General features: G+C 35.2%; 1 protein-coding gene across 1 annotated transcript; it reads left to right on the top strand.

The window, feature by feature from the left end:
• Window positions 1-10,599: 10,599 nt before the first annotated feature.
• On the top strand, window positions 10,600-19,099 carry LOC113773104 (lysosomal amino acid transporter 1-like). The gene is made up of 3 exons (XM_027317641.1): window positions 10,600-10,874; window positions 18,849-18,875; window positions 18,976-19,099. The coding sequence occupies exons 1-3, from the start codon at window positions 10,636-10,638 to the stop codon at window positions 18,995-18,997; spliced, it is 288 nt and encodes a 95-aa protein (XP_027173442.1). The 5' UTR covers window positions 10,600-10,635; the 3' UTR covers window positions 18,998-19,099.
• Window positions 19,100-20,155: the final 1,056 nt, after the last annotated feature.

The following is a 20,155-nucleotide window of genomic DNA, read 5'->3' as shown; positions in this document are numbered from 1 at the left end:
CTCATTCACACCCTCAGTAATTGCAATCAGCCATAGAATCAAGGGTTTTCCCTTTAGGTTCTTAGTTCGGGTAAATTAGGACTTTTTGCGTATTTTGACCGTGTGATCACTTGGTGAGATGTATGCACTAAATTCGGTGATTAAGGATGAGTTTAGATGATATTAAGTGTGTGATTAGAAGTAAGAATTATAAGTTAGTGAATTATAGGTTAAAACTCTAGTATATGCGATTTAAGAAAAAACGGGTTGAACCGACGGGTACCGTTTGTTATCGAGTGAGTGCACCACTTGAACACTACTTTATTACCTTAATTTCCTTGCTATTAATTGATTAAAATCAGCCCCCAAAATATCCTCAAGGCAGCTAAAATATTGGACCAAAAATAAGAGAGAAAAGAACAAAATTTGACTGTCAATCAAAGTGTGACACTTGTCACTTTTGACCCAAATTTATTTCTATCATTTTAACCTTCTTGAAGTTTCATTTGAGCTTCATTTTCAGCCTTCCAGCCATGAGAGTGAGAGGGAAAAAGAGAGATGAGACCATCTCAATCCATCTTGAGCTTAGCTTGATTGAGTGAGAAAACAAGAAAACTAAATCGATTAACTTCTAATTTGAGAGTTTAAGAAGCTTGGGGAGCTAAATTTTACAAGCAGAGGTGAAGGATATCTTTTGCAAGTCTTTTATTGAGGTATTATGGCTGTTCATCTTCTTCCTTTCCCTTAGTCTTGTTTGAGTTATGTAGTAACTTGTACTCTTGCTTTGTGATGCCTAATCTAAGTGATTTTGATGATTGTAGTGGTGAATTTTGAGTTAGGGTTTTGAATGGTTCACTTATAATTCTTATTATTTGGATGGTATATGGTGTATATAATCTTGTATAGGAGGTTGTGGTAGTGATTTAAGTTAGAAATGTGAAGTTTGCACCTTAAATTCATTGAATTCCAGATTTGAAGCTCTTCACTGCCCTGTTCTGACCGGTTTTGTTTGACCATGATGGGGGTCGAATTAGACTTAGCACAAAACATGAAAGTTATAGGTAATGATGTTTTATAGCTGACTGTAAAATTTCAGCTCAGTATAGCTCATGAAATGACAAAAATACCCGCGACTGCCATAGATAGAGTTCTGTGGACAGTTTTGACATTTCATCATTCTGGCTGGGGTTTTTCACCTTGATCCGTATTGAATTAGCATTTGGCCAAACACATGAAAGTTGTAGTGCTATGTTATAGGTTTCCAACGCATCTGAAAACGCCTCAATTGGACTTTTGTAGCTTGAGTTATTGTCAATTGAATACAGTGCTGTTAACCAGCTTGACAGTAGAATTCTGGTTCTTTAATCGATAAATTTGACCTTGTAAATGAACGAATTTTCTGTTGATGTCTTCATGAGACTTGTATTTCTCCGTCTTAGCTTCGAAACAGTATAAGTTGTACCCCAATCCGATAAGCGTAGTTTTGGTTGTGACTGATATGCTAAGAGACATCAAATATGCCATTTGGCTATTCGTCTTTAAACTTGATTTCCGGTTGCCGTGTTAAGACCTGTGTTGTAATTGGATTATTTTGAGCCTAGTTGAAGGGCTGTTGTGTTACCATTGCATATGTGTGACTTTGGGACTGATTTGAGGAAAATATTGAAGCCATAAATGGTTGGAAAATAGGTAAACACAAGGGGCATGCCGCCCAAATTTTCACTAGAGGAATAAACTAGCCTTTGGAGTTCTAGTTCTGTATTTTGCAAATGTGACCTAAATCTACTGAAAACTGGGTCGAGTTGTCTTCATGAAAGTTGTAACCTTTTGTCTTAGTTTCGAGACGCTACCTAGTACACCTTGATCTGATAACCACAGCTCTAGTTATGATCAAAACTATGTAACCCGTTTTTATACCGTTTTCATTTCCGCGCACGCGCGCATGCACTTCTTTGCCGTTTTTACCGCTTTGATCGTTTTAGTCCTTATTTCCATTTGTGATGGTCGATTCACTGATAGTTGAGTATAATCTTCTGCCACAGGCAGTGACAAACCGGACGAAGTCGATGGACCCATATAAAGTGCCTTGATTTGCGTCACTATTTTGAGTGAGTAATTGGGTTGTTTATTGACGTGAAATTATCAAAGTGCTTTGTATATGTTAAATGGGTACTTAGGTGAGGGTGTACTTTATCTCACTCGACTTAAGTCCATCCTTTGTTTTGATTTCATATGTAAGAATACATGTCTTATGTTGAGTATCACTCTTTTGCTGTGTGCTGATGGGGGTGATTACATGATTTGAGTTGAACCTCTTTTTGTTGTGTGCTGTTGGGGTAAGTATTTTGTTGTGTACTTTGTTGAGAGACATCATCTATTGAGAGATTTGATATCTCAGGGCTTGGTTCCAACCCGGTTTCAAGGGTAGACGAACTATTTGAGCCAGTCGGGGTTTGGTCGAAATTAGTTCCATGCTAACCTTGAGATTTCGTTCTTTGTTAAAGCTTTGATTAAAGCTAAGTGATTTTGTTTCGCTCGAGCTGCTGTGTGCTGTTGACTGGCCAGCGGAGGTTGATAAGGTGAACGGAGAAAATAAGTGGAGTCTACGGACCATGAGTACTTTGGTTGACGGAGTGTCAACAGGCGTTCAAGCTCGGAGAATTGAACTGGCTTTGGAGCCACCCGTATCCTACCATTGTGATGTTTTCTTTCTGTTATTGATGTGAAATATCCTGATTTACTTGTTTATTTGGATGTGAGTTTACATTTTTACCCCTGATTATTCACTAAGCATATAACTTACCCCGTTCCATTTATTTTCCTTAGCAGGGGCAGATGCGGAGAAAGCTCGGGAAGGTGTATAGACTTTTGGTTATAGAATAGTTGAATTTGTACTTGTTATAAGTTGACTAGTGAAATGTATATATTTGTTGTGGTGGTTATAGTCACCAGCTTTTCTAGGGTTTACTTTCTGGTACTAGTGGTATGTATGGCTTGATGTAATAGTTTGCACAACTTTTGAAGATGTAATAGTTTAAATAGAACTTTCTTTTGGCGTGAACTCTATTTTCTCATTTTAGAGTATCGAGTCCTGGCGCGAGTTAGGCAGGCGATCCGCTAAACGCTTTGGTACGCCTCTGGGTACGATGGGGTCATCACAGGTACAACTTCAAGTTTGTTAAGGCATCTTAAGAATTGTGCTGAGCGATTGAAGAAAGTTAAAAAAGCAGAGGTAAGCCAGCAAAAGATTAAATTTTCAGCCACAGATTCCAGCTCAGTTGCTCATTCCTACCTTCATACAGGCAAGTTTTATATGGCTGCCATGAGAGAAAGTGCTAATCTAGAGTGATTTCAAACTATTTGTTCCTTGTTTTTGAGTTTGTTTGAGGTGTAGGACATTTGAATTGAAAAATTGTGAAACAATTATGTATGTGGAGTTGTGGACATTTGTTTCTGATTTCATGCATGTATTATTGGACAATGAAGAACTTGTTTGTTGTTGCTTTTAATTCATGTCTGGAATTGTTAAATTCAAGTTTGCAAAGCATTGAATAGCTTAAAACGTGCTATTGGAGTCAGGTTAAATAAAGCTGGTTATGTTTAGTGACAGAAATTTTCGAGCTGAAATCGAGCCATTTCGAGCTCTTGTCGAGTTGAGTAGATCGAGCCTTATCGAGTCGAACTCGAGCCAGCTTCTTACTTAGTCGAGTCGAGCTCGAGCTCAATTTTTTTGAGCTCGACGAGCTCGAGCTCGAGTGTACAGTAGTTGAGCCTGACTCGATAAGTTCAATGTTCGACTCGTCTCGACTCGTTTGCACCCTTAGCCTGAACTAACTTACTAAATTTGTTTATACATATTTTGTTTATATATTCTATTTATGATAGGTTATACCACCTAATTTAACAATCAAACTAGTGGCAGTCTGACTGTGACCCACTTCCTAACTCTTATTTTTTATGCTCATTATTTTTTTTATTATTTTCCTGGTTTAAGGAGCTAACCCCTCATCCCATCTAGTATCTTTCTTTACTCATTTTGATATTGCTAGTTCCAGATCTCGAATCACAGCTTCTAAGTTTAAGAACCTAGATTAGTTTGTATTCTAGAGATAAGGAGGAGAGAATTCTTCAATTTAGAGAGAGAAGTTGAGTTGAAAAATGGTGTGTATTTGTATTGGGTTTGAGGGGTATTTATAGTGATTTTTATGAATTGCTACGATACCCGCTACAATAATTTTGACTGTTTGCTACAGTGTACAATACCACCACAGTGCGCACTATAGTGTACAGTTTATTTTTTTGCTACCGTGTTTGCACAGTAATTTGGCAAACTGCTACAGTGACTTCCGATGCTATATTGAGAATAATTTTTTGTTGATTCTTTTTCCGGTTGAGCCAGCTTGAATGTCCTTAGAAGCATCTATTTGTGTATTCAATAAATGTTGATAATTCTTCTATTGCTTCTTTGATCCATTCCTTGTAATGTTGTGCATTGACTCCTTGTTTCTCAAGTAAACACTTGTTAAGGGCCATTCTTTGAATATTTTTCTTTTCATGAAGCACTATTCTTTCAGGGTTTGTATCGAGTAGTTTGAGTCGGTTACCCCAATATGGTTGTATTTGTGTATGTTGTAGTTAGGAATTCTCTCGCCAATATCTTGGTTAAAGTACACACTATCAAAGTTTCTGATTCTGAATTCTTTTTGTTCGTTATCAATATAGTGATACTCGATTCAGAGGTGTGAGAAGGCATCATCTCTAAGTTTGATTTGGAAGAATTGAGTAGCAGGGTCTCTAGGAATTAAAAATGGATTTTCATCATCTTCAGTTTCTTGAATCCAGTTTATTGTTGAGTTTTCATCAATTGCTTGAAACTAGTTTGAAGTTGCTTCATCAGGTATCCAATTTGAGGTTGATTCATCAGGAACCCAATCCCAATATGATGTTTTGTATTTAACAATGGTTTGATTGTTGTTTAGTTCTCCATCAAAGATTTGCTCCCAATTAGAGTATCTGTCAAAGTAACAGTTGTTTGTTTATTTCTTTTCTGGATGGTATGATGATGAGTTTTCTCCATCTGCCATGTTTCTTCAAAAAAGAATTAGTTAGTTTATCTTTAATTTTTTAGAAAACGGTAGGAAGGCATCAGGATCAAGGAGTTGGAGTGTTATGCTCTCAGTGGTGGTTAAGTAAGGAACTAGTTGATTGATAAAAGGATGCTCCTAAACTGAGATTATTGGTTAATTTTTTATCTGGGATAGATAAGGAAGAGAATTGGATATGGACATTTGATAGTTTAAAACTGATTTCGAATTTAGAGCCATTGGCTCCTCTAAGCCCTTCTTTGGTGTTTTCAAAGAATTTGGTTAGAACAAGACTTTCAAGAATACAACTTTGGCCCGCCCCAATATCAAATAAGGTTTCAGTTTCGATTATATAATTATTGCTAATTAGTTATTGAACTTGGACCAAGTGATCTTTATCATCCTGGGTTTTCTTGGATAATTGGTTCAAGAATTTAGTGTCATCCTAAGTGTTTGGATTTGTGGGTTCTTTAGCTGGTACTAGGTTTTGAAGAACAAGACTGTTAAGTTCTTGCTTGGCTTTGATTGCTCTGATAACTTTTTTGAGAAGATCAATTTCTATTTGAAGATTCTAAAGGGTCAATGGCTTAGTAGGTTTAGAAGGAAATCTATTAGGAATGTCTATGAGATTACAGGTTTTGAGGAGTCTTGGGTTTTTGGTTAAAGGATTTGAAGAGGTTGAAACTTGGTTTAGGGATTCTTTGAATTTGTTCAGGTAAAGTTGTTTTTTTTTCTATTTCAGGAATATGATGTCTAGGAGAAGATTTTGGTCTATGGTTAACACATTGACTATAGGACCTTCTTTTTCATCTTCATCACTAGTAGTTTGGGAAGATGATGAAATATCATCTTCCAACTGATTGACATAGTCTTCTTCTCATTCAGAATCCTCAGTATCTGATTCAATTAGAAGGTTTGATATTTAGGTTTTGATCTGGTCTTCTAATCCTAGAGTATTGATTTTTTGGTTGAATTTGCAATATCGGGCTATGTGTCCAGGTTTGTAACATTTGTGACAAATATATATATATATATATATATATATGTGTGTGTGTGTGTGTGTGTGTGTGTGATTTGTGCAAAGACATATTTAGCATTCCTTTCATTGTCTTTGATTTGCATTCTTTTCTTTTCTTTTTTAATGTTATTCTACTTCCTTTCCCTTAATAGAAATCTAATAAACTCTTCGAGTGTTAATTGATTTCTTTCATTGATAGAAGAATCATTTGAGATTCTTATAAAAGTGTAATATTTGGAACTCTCTATGATCATCATTTTTTGTTGTTCTATGCAATTGTTATTATCTTTTTATTCAGGCAAATGTTTATTTACCAACTTGCTATGTTTCTATTTCTTATTACAATGATGTACTAATCTTTTGCTCAACAAAAAGTGGGAGAAATATCATGTAAAATTTTAGGAGTGGGTCATTAAAAGGTAATTAGATAGGCCACACCCATCTAAAATTATATTCATTTATGACTCATCTATTTTGAATCATTGATTAAATAGGTATATATGGGTTGACCCAATTATAACCTAGCCAAACTTACACGAATCACCTATTTTGAAAAGCTCTATCCCATCCCATAACTATGGGTCCACCTCAATTGTAGTCATAGATCAGCCTCCCTAATGCTAGTGCTATCTTTCCACTCCTTGCATTATTTACAATCCATTACCTCACTTTTCAAGTGTTTTTGATAAACTAAAAACCTAGAATTTCACTCCTAGAGAAAAAGTAAGCTCTTGGATGTAAATTGTCTGAAATACTACCAATTCCGGTATTTCTCTAGAAACAGGCATCCAAGGATAGTTTTTTAAACAAATATTTCATATAAAAGGTTTGCTAAAATACTCCCAAAAACCACCATCTAATGCACCTTTATTGATTTAAATTCACATCTATATTTTGTTTTATATGCAATTTTTTGGTGTACATGTGCTATATGAAAAATGATCTAGGTGCTTGCATGATATTAATAATGAGTTTATTCTAAGCTCAAATAAACTGTCAAAACCATTAGTTATATACTCCAAATTTAATGGCAAAGCATAACTTCCAATATTAATAATATAAATATCAGTCAGTATTTCAAATGCTAGATTTTTAGAAATATAAGATTAATTAAGAAAAGTGTATAAATGCAAGGGAATTAATTAGAGAAACTGTATAAATGTAAGAAAAAGTAGTAATTGTTAATGTTTGTATATACATAATAGGTTGAGTGGAACGTAGATATGTTAAATAGTGCCTATAGGACACATGTTAGAAAAATTCTATAAATATTTAGAAAAAATAGACCTAATGAATAAGTCCAACTTTAAAAGTATAAAACTTGGACAAAACAAGTCTGTTGCAATGTTCTAAGCTTGCTAAATACGAAAAAGCTGAAGAAAATTTCTTTACTTTATAATTATATCACTTGCTACCATTATTCACCATTAGAATGTAGGTATGAAATTTTGGATTCTGCTACAAGTGTATTTTAATACAAAGACATGAAATGAGTCAAAAAAAAATTTTCTTTTAATGTAGAAAAACATATTTACATATTTAAGTCAAAATTACTGAAAAAAAGTTTGGAATATTAATAGTTAGTTTTCCTGTTGATTTGAATGTATATTTTAATTTTCATAATCTGCTAAGTTGCCTTCAATTTTGGTGTTGCCAAATTAAATGATTTGGAATATTGTCTCCTCGCGGATCCATAGACTTCAGGCAAGTTTGGTGGATTTGATGAAACAAATCAAATATACAAAGAGAATGAATGCAATTTTTTTGAATTGATTGAAATTTTGCTCTCATAGACACATATGGCTATTGACTTACATTGATTCAAAAAATATATTGTAAACGGAATTCGTATGTACTGACCTAGATTTTTGTTGAAAAAATATATTTTACCATTGATGTGCTAATTTGCAATTTCTTGCAACTAAGGACAGGCCTATGGGGGCCTTCAATTTTTAGATAATTTGCTTTTGCTATCATAGAAAATTGAAAAATTTTAAAGATTTTCTTTAAAAATTGAAGCTTTAGCCTCTACAAGTTCTAAAAAGTAAAAACTAGATTTTTCTTCCTGAAAATTTTAGAGATGCTCTTTAGAAATTTAAACATTTTTCTCCATGACAACTTCAAATTATTTTATGTTATATACTTAAATTTAGATTTGTTAAAATCCACTAAATTTTCTGATTCCATCTAAGCTTGCAACTTATGTGTATCAACTTCAAAATATAACATATACAATATAACTTTTTATTATAGTTTTGTAGTAAATAGCTAATTTTGTTTTCATACTCGATTCCTAATCTATTTATGCTGTTCCAAACTTCCTGTTTACTATGTCTCAAATTAATAAAAATTGGAAGGATCCGCAATCTTTATGCTAGCAGCACTTTGTTTCTTTTATTGTAGTCATCTTCACTTATTTACATTTTCTCTTTTTTTTTTTTTGAAATAATTAAGCTTAAGTATCTCCACTTTAAATCTGATTTATTTCATAGTGACAAAAATTGTGAAAAGACAAATGTACTTAAACTGACATTTATAAATAATTATTTATAAATGTACTTAAACTGACAAAAATTGAATCTAAACAAACTTTTGTATAACTCTAAATAATTATTTATGCATTTAATTGTAAACTCTGTATCATTTACTTGTCTCTATGTCAATTGGCACAATATAATAGATCGAGCATCCCATGTGCGAGTTGTATAAAATATATGTAACTGTTCGCTATCTTATATGCCGATCGCATATCTCATATGTCAACCGTAATTCATGCTAATATCTTATATAACCCAATTTCTGATATAAAATAGTAGAAAAAGAGAGTGATTAGGAAAAAAAGTTGAAGATGTAAAAAAAAATGATTACATTCCCTTTGAACTATTTGAAGTTTATGACCAAAGATTTATATGGCAATTGACAATAATAGAGAAATATATATATATATATATATATATATATATATATATATATGGAAATGGGGCGAGTTCACGGCTGTGATTTTGGCCCAAAAATTTGTGCGGCTCAGATCACATGTGGTAACTCGATTTTCACATCATGTGTGGTCCCACAAAAAAGTGTTCTAAAATTACGCTATGTATAAAGAAAGTTACACCGTGTGCTACCGATGTTACGTGCAGTGCAAAATGCACACAATTGGTACAAACGGTTACACCTGCAACCGTTTGTGCCCCTTGTCCATATATATATACACACACCAAGGATTTCTGCATAACAAGGTGTCAATCTAGTTCCCCCGCTTAAGAAATTGCACTTTTCCCATTTATATGCTCATTGACAAACTGTACAAATTCTATAATAGCTATAGTAAAACGCAAGTACTATCCATTTTGAAAAGTAAATGGGCGTGGACTTGGATTTTTAGCTCAAAACTTGGACAATATTACTTGTCTAATAAAGTCTCTCGTAAGATTTTTTAGTGAGAGACCTCTATTTCTCTTATTTCTAGTGAGAAATTTTTGCTTTCCTAGGAATTTCTAGTGAAATTTTTGTATAGTATTTTTTCTTATTTAATTAAATTCAGATCTGGAATTTTTTTTGCATCTTAGGTCTATCTTGATGGATTTCAATCATTCTTAGAGTTAAATAGTTGATTAGCAAATCTCGCAAAATTAACATACACTTATTAGAAGAGATTTGAATTTCTTATGTTTTTAAGATATATTCATAATTTCTTTTAAATCCAGTGTATTTGTTAAATTGCTGTTATTTTTAATGCATATTTAACATGCCATTAGTCCGTGATATGAATCAAATCATGCTAAATAATTTTTTAGCAATCTCATTAATGAAATTTACTTTTCATTCAAATGAAAAATGAAAAGCCCTCAACAAGAGGTTGTTGTCTGCCTACCCATAGTCCTAACTCCTTTAAGCTGGATCCGGCCTCACCCATCCATTTCAGAGCAAAATGGTCATTTGGTGAACACTGGTTGTTTGAAATGGAACTTGTTGGGCCCGGCCCTAGCAGCTTCCTCCCTTTAAACTCGCACTCTGACGTCTGAACATAAAACTTGCATCAGTGGCATGCTTTGCATGACTGCTTTATGTTCTTTCCAACAATTGCTTCCTCTTTCTCCTGCATGTAAGTTCTCTCATATGCCCAAAATGCAATTTTGGAATCCCAAGATTTCCGCTGTCAACTTCACTGAATAATTACTGGGGTTTTGTCTTACATTGTTCCGTTTCATTTTAATTTGTCTTTCTTGAAAATCCCCAAAAAGAAAAAAAATTCTTGAGATTCACAGTATTCCCTCCTGTCACATGCGCCCATTACCATATCATGATAAGCATAATTTCTACAACCATTCATTACTTATTTAGAGGAAAAGAAACCAAATCTTGGGTTTCCCTTTATTCATCTTGTATTTCTTTTCAAAGTTTCCTTTCATTGCATGAATTCGCATGTATCTAGTTGTCAGACTGGCTTCCAATCAGTTTTGTGTCAGCCATAAATTTGTTACCATATAGCCTCATAATAATGGATGTGTATTAAAATATGGTTTTGTAGATTAGTTCAGTTCATTGGGCTCAATGGGAATCTGGGGAAGTTCTCCTGCGGCCATGTGTTCAGTGGAGGAGCGTTGCGCGGAATGGGCAGCCAAGTACATGGAATATTGCCTTTGCAGCACAAAGGATTGGGTTTCATTCATATTGGGATTGATAAGTTTAATGAGTTGGGCTGTTGCTGAAATCCCTCAGATCATCACAAACTACAAGCAAAAATCTGCTGAAGGCCTATCTCTTGCTTTCCTCATCACATGGGTAGTAGGGTATGCATTACCTAACGCATCTGTTTCTGTTTTTTTTTTTTTTTGGCTTTATTTTGTAAATTTTGTTCAAGGTTACTAGAAACTTAGGATCAAATTTAACCAAAAATCATAGAATAATACTACAGAGCTTCATGCTGGGTTTGTTCTCAATTGGCTTCTGATTTTCAGAAGATTTAATCAGAAGCCAAGACCTGCTTCTGATTTCAGCTGTGGGTTCAAAAGAGTTATATTGCTTACAGTGTAGATGGGTCCCCCCTTGATTTCCTTTTATTTCTTCTCTGTTGAATGTTTGATATACATTTTCTGTTGTAGTTTGTGGGCCTATTTGGACGTTGTGGTCAATTCATGATACATATTTGATCATAAGTTTGTTGGATGAAAATTGGAACATTACACTTGGAGGACCAATTCATGGGCATTCCGAATCTTGGCTTACAGAATTTGGACTCGGCTAAGAAATTCTTACAGGGTTTTTTTAACGTATTGCAATTGATCTAGATGTAGTTAAAATTCAATGCAAGTCACTAAGTTTACTTTATACCAAAGGAGGGCTGGGGATCCCTTCCATTTAAATGAAATTTCTAGGCAATTAATTGATAAGTTTTTAGAAGCTGACCATCCGGATTTTGGTCCAAAAAAGTATTACTTTCAATAAGTAGCACTCTCTTTTGATAGCATGTGATACAAAACTTTGTTTAAGTTGTATTTGGTCAAACTTTGTGTTAGTTTCAAAATAACTGAAGAATTTCAACTTCTTGTTTTACCATTTTTTAGATGGCAGAGTGTAAAAGAATCAGGACTAATTTCGGAGAATTATCTGGCACAGTATCAAGAAATACATTGCTGATCATGTTTGTCTTAATGTCTTATTAAGTTCTTGTGAGAACTGATATCATCATATTCGTTGATTTTTGTTAGTCAAAAATGACAAAATTTGAGTAAATTGACTGGAATCGGATGCCGTTCCTCTTCCTGGTCCTTTCTATTAAATAAGAATTCCTGTACAATCTATTTTTGGTAAACCCCTATATATACTTGATTGATTGACCTAATATACAGCTATGGTAACTGATTTTCTGTTCTAGGTAAGAAATATATACAGATTTTAGCCATAATGTCTGTCATAATCTGCCATAATCTTTCCCATAACCTCTACCATATAATCTGCCATAATCTTTCCCATAATATCTGCCACAATCTTTCCCATAACCTCTGCCACAATCTCTGCCATTGATACCATTGATATCCCCCCTCAAATTGATGCTGGCTGATCAACAAGCATCAATTTGTCAACAAGAAAGTGATGACGATTTTTGGAGAGAGCTTTAGTAAACACATCCGCAATCTGGAGATCAGTGGGGATATGCGGAAGAGAGATGACCTGAGCATCATATGATTCACGAATAGAGTGACAATCCACTTCAATGTGTTTGGTACGCTCGTGAAATACTGGATTAGCCGCAATTTGAATTGCACTAGTGTTGTCGGCATGAAGCGGTGTAGACCCTTTTTGAGGAAACCCGAGCTCACCTAACAATCCACGGAGCCAAACAATTTCAGAGCATGCAGAAGACATAGCACGATACTCAGACTCCGTAGAAGACTTAGACACCCTGTCTTGCTTCTTGCTTTTCCAGGAAACGAGAGAAGTACCAAGGAACATGCACCAACCAGTAACTGAACGTCTAGTATCAGAACAACCAGCCCAATCAGCATCACTATATGCAATCAGGCGAATAGGAGAGTTTGCTGGAAAGAAAAGACCACGAGAAGAAGTGCCTTTCAAATAGCGAACAATGCGGCGAACAGCTGCCAAATGAAGGTGCCGAGGTGCTTGCATAAACTGACTAACTTGTTGAACAGCAAAAGAGATATCAGGGCGAGTAATAGTCAGGTAGTTTAGACTACCCACCAGCTGTCGATATAAAGACGGATCAGAGATAAGATCACCTTCATCATGACGATACTTAACATTCACTTCCAAAGGGGTATCAACGGATCGACCATCTTGAAGACCAGCCAAAGCAATTAACTCCCGAATGTATTTGTGCTGGGTTAAGAAAATACCGGTGGAACTAGAATATACCTCAAGACCTAAAAAATACTGTAAAGAACCCAGGTCCTTCATATGGAAACAACGTTGAAGATGGTCTTGAAGTTGAGAAATCAATGCATAATCAGTCCCGATAATAACAATATCATCAACATATACAAGAAGTATGACAATGCCTTTAGATGTCTTGCAAAGAAACAAAGAGGAATCATACTGGCTTTGGACAAAGGAGAAACCAAGAAGTGTGGAACGAAATTTATCAAACCAAGCACGTGGAGCTTGTTTCAAACCATAGAGTGATCGTTTCAACTTACAAACATCACCTGAAGGTGTGGAGAATAACCCTGGTGGTGGAGTCATATAAATGTCTTCTTTCAGATCTCCATGTAAAAAGGCATTCTTAACGTCCATCTGTCGCAGTGACCATCCCTTAGAAGCAGCAATGGCAAGAACAAGTCGTACCGTAGTCATCTTTGCTACAGGAGCAAATGTCTCCTCATAATTGATTCCATATTCCTGTCGATTACCAGGGCCACCAATCTCGCTTTATGTCTATCAAGCGTTCCATCGGACCGTAGTTTAATGGAATAGACCCATTTACAGCCAATGGGTTTTACACCAGTAGGACAAGGTACGATGTCCCAAGTATGATTCTCCAAAAGAGCTTGAAGTTCTTCGTCCATAGCTTTTACCCAACATGCATGTTTAGTTGCTTGAGAATAAGAGGAATGTACTGCAGTGTCAACTAAAGCGGTAGAGAAACCATACCTATCAGGAGGTTTGCTGATACGGGAAGATCGTCGCAGAGTCACAGAATCATCAGAAGTGGTAGGCAGTGGAGCAGGATCGGGAAGGATTTCTACTGATGGAGGTCGTCGACGTTGATAGACAATGCCAGGTCTAAATCGTTGAATTGGTGGAGAGATATCATCAAAGCTAGGAAGAACAACATTGTTGGAAGGAAAAGTGTGCTGCGAAAAATAGTACTCATGCTCAAAGAAAATGACATGTCGAGAGACACGCAAACGATTAGCAACAGCATCATAACATAAGAATCCTTTTTGAGTGGTGCTATATCCCATAAAGGCACACCGAACTGACTGAGCTGCAAGCTTGTGGCGCTCATGAGGTGGTAGGTGAACAAAACAAACACAACCAAATGTGTGTAGCATGTGATAATTAGGATGTACACCAAAAAGACGATAATAAGGAGAATCAAAACCCAATTGTTGAGAAGGCAATCGATTAATCAAATACACAGCAGTTGACAAAGCTTCAACCCAAAATCTAGGGGGTACAGAAGATTGTAAGAGTAATGTTCGAACCATATCCAACAAATGACGGTTTTTACGTTCAGCCACCCCATTTTGTTGAGGGGTATAAGGACATGATCTCTGAGATACAATCCCTTTGCGTTGCAAGTAGGCTTGGAAGTCATGTGACACATATTCCCCACCATTATCAGACCGTAAGATCTTAATACAAGTGGAAAACTATGTCTCAATGTAAGCCACAAAGGTTTGAAAAACAGTAAACACCTCAGCTTTAGTGCGCAGGAAATATATCCATGTGAACCGACTATAGTCATCAATGAATGTCACAAAGTATTTATACTGCGCATGTGAAATGACAGGAGTAATACCCCAAACATCACTATGTATTATCTCAAAGCATGCACTAGCACAACCAACAGAAGTAGGAAAAGGTAACATCTTACTCTTCCCCAATTTACACACAGAACAATCAAGAGATGATGCATGAGCAAAACCTTGATCTTTAGCACCAAGAAAACCATGCTTTATTAAATCAAATAAAATGACATTATTTGGATGACCCAATCGTCTATGCCAAATTTCAGCCTTATTGTCAACAATCATAGAGGCTAAAGATAAAGTTCTAGGAACAGTAAATTGCAATGGAAATAATCTTCCCACTCTAGGCCCCTTCGCGATTACCTTCCCCGACATCTGGTCCTGCACAAGACAACCACCACGAGAGAAATGTACATCACAATGATTCTCCACTAGCTGTCCAACAGAGATTAAATTAGTAGACAACTTAGGAGCAACAAATACATGGCGAAAAGAATGTCCAATATCACCAATAGCTGTAATTGGAAGATTACTACCATTAGCAATCTGAATATTTTGGCAACCAGTATATGGCCGCAAATTTTGTAAAAAATCAGATGAACCAGTCATATGATTGGTCGCTCCTGAGTCGATAAGCCAAGTAGATGAAGCTGGCTTACCTTGACCTTGAAGTCCAAGGGCAGAAAATGCAGTAAGAATCATCTGCTGGACCATTTCTGGGGTCAGAACAGTCTGGCTGGTGGTAGATGTAGGACCAATAACAGGAGCATCTGGAACAGTAGCTTGAAAAGCTTGGGCTCGCCTGTTTTCCGGACGTGTAGGACATTCCTTGAGAATATGTCCACTTTGCTTACAGTAACTGCAGAATTTCTTACCACAATTGCGAGCAATATGGCCAAACTCCTTGCAGCTGTAGCACTGCATTTGTCCCTTTCCTCTATTCCTTCCTTGTGCAGCATAAGCAACATTGACAACCTCTGATGTCCCACCAGCTGCACTTAGAATTGACTGTGTAGCCAATCTTTGTTCTTCCCGTAACAATTCACCAACACACACATCCAAAGAAGGAACTGGATTTCGATTCAGCAATCCACCCCGAGCAGTCTCAAATTCTGGCCTCAGTTTCATCAAAAACTGATCACGCATGCTAACTTGATGAACTTTTTGAAAGCTTGCTAAGGCCTCCTTAGGTATCTCAAAGTAGATGATATCAGAATATTCACCCCACAGATTTAGAAATGCAGAATAATATTGCTCAATAGAGAGATTACCTTGACTGAACTTACTGATATCAAGTTCAAGCTGAAATCGTCTTGCAGTGTTGTGTTGATGATATATGCGTTTCAGAAAATTCCATATCTCCTTTGCAGTATTAAATGAACGTAAGCTGTTCACCATATGAGGTTCAATGGATGCTAAAATCCATGAAATAATTCGTGAATCATTTGATTCCCATTGACTTATTTCTTTCTCAGTTCCAGAAGCAGTAGAAGACCCATCAATGTGACCCCAAAGCTCCTTCCCTTTCAGAAACATTCTGAACTGAAATTCCCATGTTGCATAATTCTTCCCTGTAAGTCTGATACCCAAAGTCTCTGCAGATTGTCTTCCAAAAGAATTCTCAGCAGCCATTCTTAACAAAACTCAAATGCAAATCCGAAATCACAGATTGATAAACTAAGAAATATCAAAACCAGAATGTTGATTAGAAATCAACCCAAAAAGCTATAGAAAAAAAAATACTCAAAATATCTTATAGATTCAAAAGGTAGGCTGTGATACCATGACAAAATTTGAGTAAATTGACTGGAATCGGATCCAGTTCCTCTTCCTGGTCCTTTCTATTAAATAAGAATTCCTGTACAATCTATTTTTGGTAAACCCCTATATATACTTGATTGATTGACCTAATATACAGCTATGGTAACTGATTTTCTATTCTAGGTAAGAAATATATACAGATTGTAGCCATAATGTCTGTCATAATCTGCCATAATCTTTCCCATAACCTCTGCCATATAATCTGCCATAATCTTTCCCATAACCTCTGCCACAATCTCTGCCATTGATACCATTGATAAAAAACTAGTTTTTGTTTACAGTTTATAGGCCTTTCGGATGGTCATACAGATTGACTTGAGGCGGCTTTAGCTTAATGAGTTTTGTAATCTTGATTTTTTGAGTATTATAAATGAAGTTTGTTAATAGCTCATAACCAAGATGCAGAGGATGTGGAAGGTCTCAAAAGTAACTCCATCCATATTCTGTAGATGATTCTGTGTTATGGTTGATAAACATTTGAGTGAGAGTTATCAGCTATTCAATTAGTTCATCAGCCTTTTCTGTATTATTATCTTTTCTGGGCAGTTGAGTGGGAGATATCAGCAGTATGTCTAACATTTCTAAACATTTCACAGATTTCCTTAATCTGTTCAAGTTCATTACAAACATAAACTCCTTCTTGCCTGGTATTCAGTCTCTTTCGTTTTGCTTCAACCAGTTTTAATGATAGCTAGTTTAGAATCTTAAACTGTTCAAAAGTAAAGGAAGTAATCTCATTGATTGTTGTTTTAATAAGTTTGTCTCCTGATTACAATATGCTTTTTTTCTTCTTGGTCTTATAACAGAATACATGTAAATATATGTTTGATCACTGAAATGTCCTTTTAACTTTGGGTAGAGATCTATTGAACCTCTTTGGCTGCATACTGGAACCTGCTACTGTAAGGCATTCTTCTAACAGCAAAACTAATATGCCATTTATCTTTTCCTCCTTAAATTGCGATGGCTACTCCATCCCTCTTAGAGCAGCTAGAGCTGAAAGAAACAACTTAAGATCAACTACAGAGTTGCTAATATTACAAAGGTATTAAGACCCCCCCCCCCCCCTCTCTAGGCATTGAAATTTTTACTTGTCATTTTGTGAAACAAGAGATATTTTCACTTATGAAAGGTCTTGTTCCTTTTCTTTATGGTTTTTTGCTAATAATGGCCACTTGTATCTCAAATTTGGAACTGCTTTAGTTAGATAACATGAAATATAAATAAGGTAAACAATTCCTTTTTATGTCCTTTAGACGATTTTCTCCTAAAGTACGAAATTCTTAAAAATCATAAAGAAAATTAAAAAGATAGAGGAAATTTTGAGCAAAGAGAATTAAATCATTAGGTGATTTTCTGTCATCCTCAAGGATAGTAATAGTTAACCACGTGCAAGAGAATTTAGCATGTTATAGCTCTTGATGCTTCAGTTTTACAGACAACGTGCCATGCTGTGGATATGTTCTAGTATATCTAAATCTAGGATCTCAATTCCTAAGTGGTGAGGCGAGATATATCATATTAAAATCAGAGTGAAGGTTCATCCTTGACTAAGAGCTGTCTAAGACTTCAACTTTAGTACCTGAACCAGAGTCAACTTTAGTTCATTGATGAAGAAACCTGGATATGTGGGTTAGTGGCATTGAAGATTTCAAAGTTTTTGATAAAAAATTTTTCTACTGAAGAATCTAAATCTAATTTATGGAATATGGAGTATACTGGGTGTGATCTTTAATTAAATGTGTTACTTCAAGACTGGACTAACTTGAATGAGAAGGTGGCTTCCAAATGACAAAAAAAAAAAAAAACCAGAAACAGATCAGATGTGATGAACATTGTAATGTATTCAGTTCAATCATTTCATGTTCTATTGAATGTTTTGTCTGATTCGAAACTTTTCTGTTTTACAACCTTATGATGCATAGTTTCATTGAGAAGAGAAAGTAACTGAATTTCTTCTGCTACAGATGATTCATCTTCTGAAATTTCTGTCTCTTCTTTACTTTAAAAGCTTGAATATATTAAGTTGAGATGCAAAATTGGGTGGTGATAACCATTGCTTTTATTGAAAGAAGAAACTATATGATTGTTGTTGCTTTTGGCCTGTAACACAAGATACATACAGCACACTTATAGTAAAGAGCATTGCATGAACCTATGTTAAAGTAAAGGAATTGACAGGGTGATAAGATCCATTTTAATCTGAAAACATAGAAAGGTTGTGATTATATGCTAGGTCAATTTTGAAAATAAATTCAACTCTGCGAACTAGTATGTTTATCTAAATTAGTGGTAGGTATTTAATCTTAAAAAGAAGGCTCGTTTGATCTTGAAAAAATTCAATTCCACACTACTTGTTACCTGAAAAGATATCTTTTTTTTTTTTAATCTACAATGGCATGGAGCTCAACACTATGAGAATTTGACTTGTTTATTTTAGTTGGTTCTGTGAATGGGAGCTCGATGGCTAATAAAAACTAATAGTAACTCCATTTGTTGGTTTTACAGCTTCCAAAACAATACTACATGGCAATGGTAAGATTGATCTCTAAGCTTTCCCCCTATTTTTCTGTAAATCTATAGTCCTCTGTAGGATAATATATATGACCACCACATAATCTTTTGGTTTGTGTAGTTATATACATTTACAACATTGATTGTTGCTGGGCAAACCATATACTATGGCTACATCTATTATCGCCTGAAACCTTATAAACGTTCTCATGAGGTATGGCACTTTTATCCTTCCATTATTCGATTATGGGTTTTGTAAGTTTTACACATGCTCTATAGTTCCAGAACAATGATGGGCTTCCAGGGAACTAATAAAATTTGTCAAGACATGAGGAAGTCCTTTTTAATGCTTGAAAGAGAGGAAATGTGTAGTATGCAATTTAAATTCTTCTTTCAGGGATTGTAACAGTTCACCGTGAAACTTCTCAATTGGTGCAATACTGCAGCTCATCTGAGTAGAAGACATAGGATGAGAGCACATTTATCAAATACATTGGACTTTTTTCGTTTAAGCCAACTGAGTTGACAGAGAGGAAAAAATCCCATTCCCAAGAGGAGCAATTAACAGAAAAGAAAAAAAAAAGAAATCATTCACAGGAATAGGGAAGGAATGCCAGAAAGATGTCTGTAGAGAATAGGCATATGTCTGAAGATGTTCAAGACCAAGACAACTTTGTGAAACTAAAGTTGTGCTCATTAACGAGTTGGGGGTGCTTAATCTTTTCAGATTTCTTATTCTCTGAACTTGTCAGCAAATATTTGGAATATCTCATAACAACAGATACCTTCCCATCATGCAAAGGCACCAATTTAATCCTGAAAGCAAATTCTCTCAGATGCATACTACATCATGTACTATAGATTCCAGGAAAAGTTCGAATATAAAAAACTAATTCTTAATAAATGGCCATAGATTGCTAATTTATAGGTTTTGGTTTGTTCTCAGTTGGTTATTTTAGCAGATTATAAATTCTGATTTTTGATAATCAGTTTTTTGGATGTTCTCATTTTCCTTTCTATTTAGATTGTAGATCCTTTAGTAGCCAAAAAAGCTAAAATCCATAATCTAACAAAGAGTGGATTTTGTTGATTTTAATTATTCTCTATAATCACTTTCCATAATCAAGTTTAGCAAAATGTAAAGCAAACAAGAACAAGGCCTTTGTAAAACTTATTTATTGCAGATAAAAAGTTACCACTAAGAGACTTCACCTTTTGCATCTCCAAGTTTGTCAAATTTTGTGATATGAGGACCGTTTCTTGAGAAATTTTTCATATTATCTTGTATAGCTAACTCAAGT

The sequence above is a fragment of the Coffea eugenioides genome, chromosome 6 (assembly GCF_003713205.1).
Source record: "Coffea eugenioides isolate CCC68of chromosome 6, Ceug_1.0, whole genome shotgun sequence".
NCBI classification, from domain to species: Eukaryota; Viridiplantae; Streptophyta; class Magnoliopsida; order Gentianales; family Rubiaceae; genus Coffea; species Coffea eugenioides.
The sequence above is the reverse complement of the archived record's forward strand: the minus strand, read 5'-3'. Positions and strand labels throughout refer to the sequence as shown.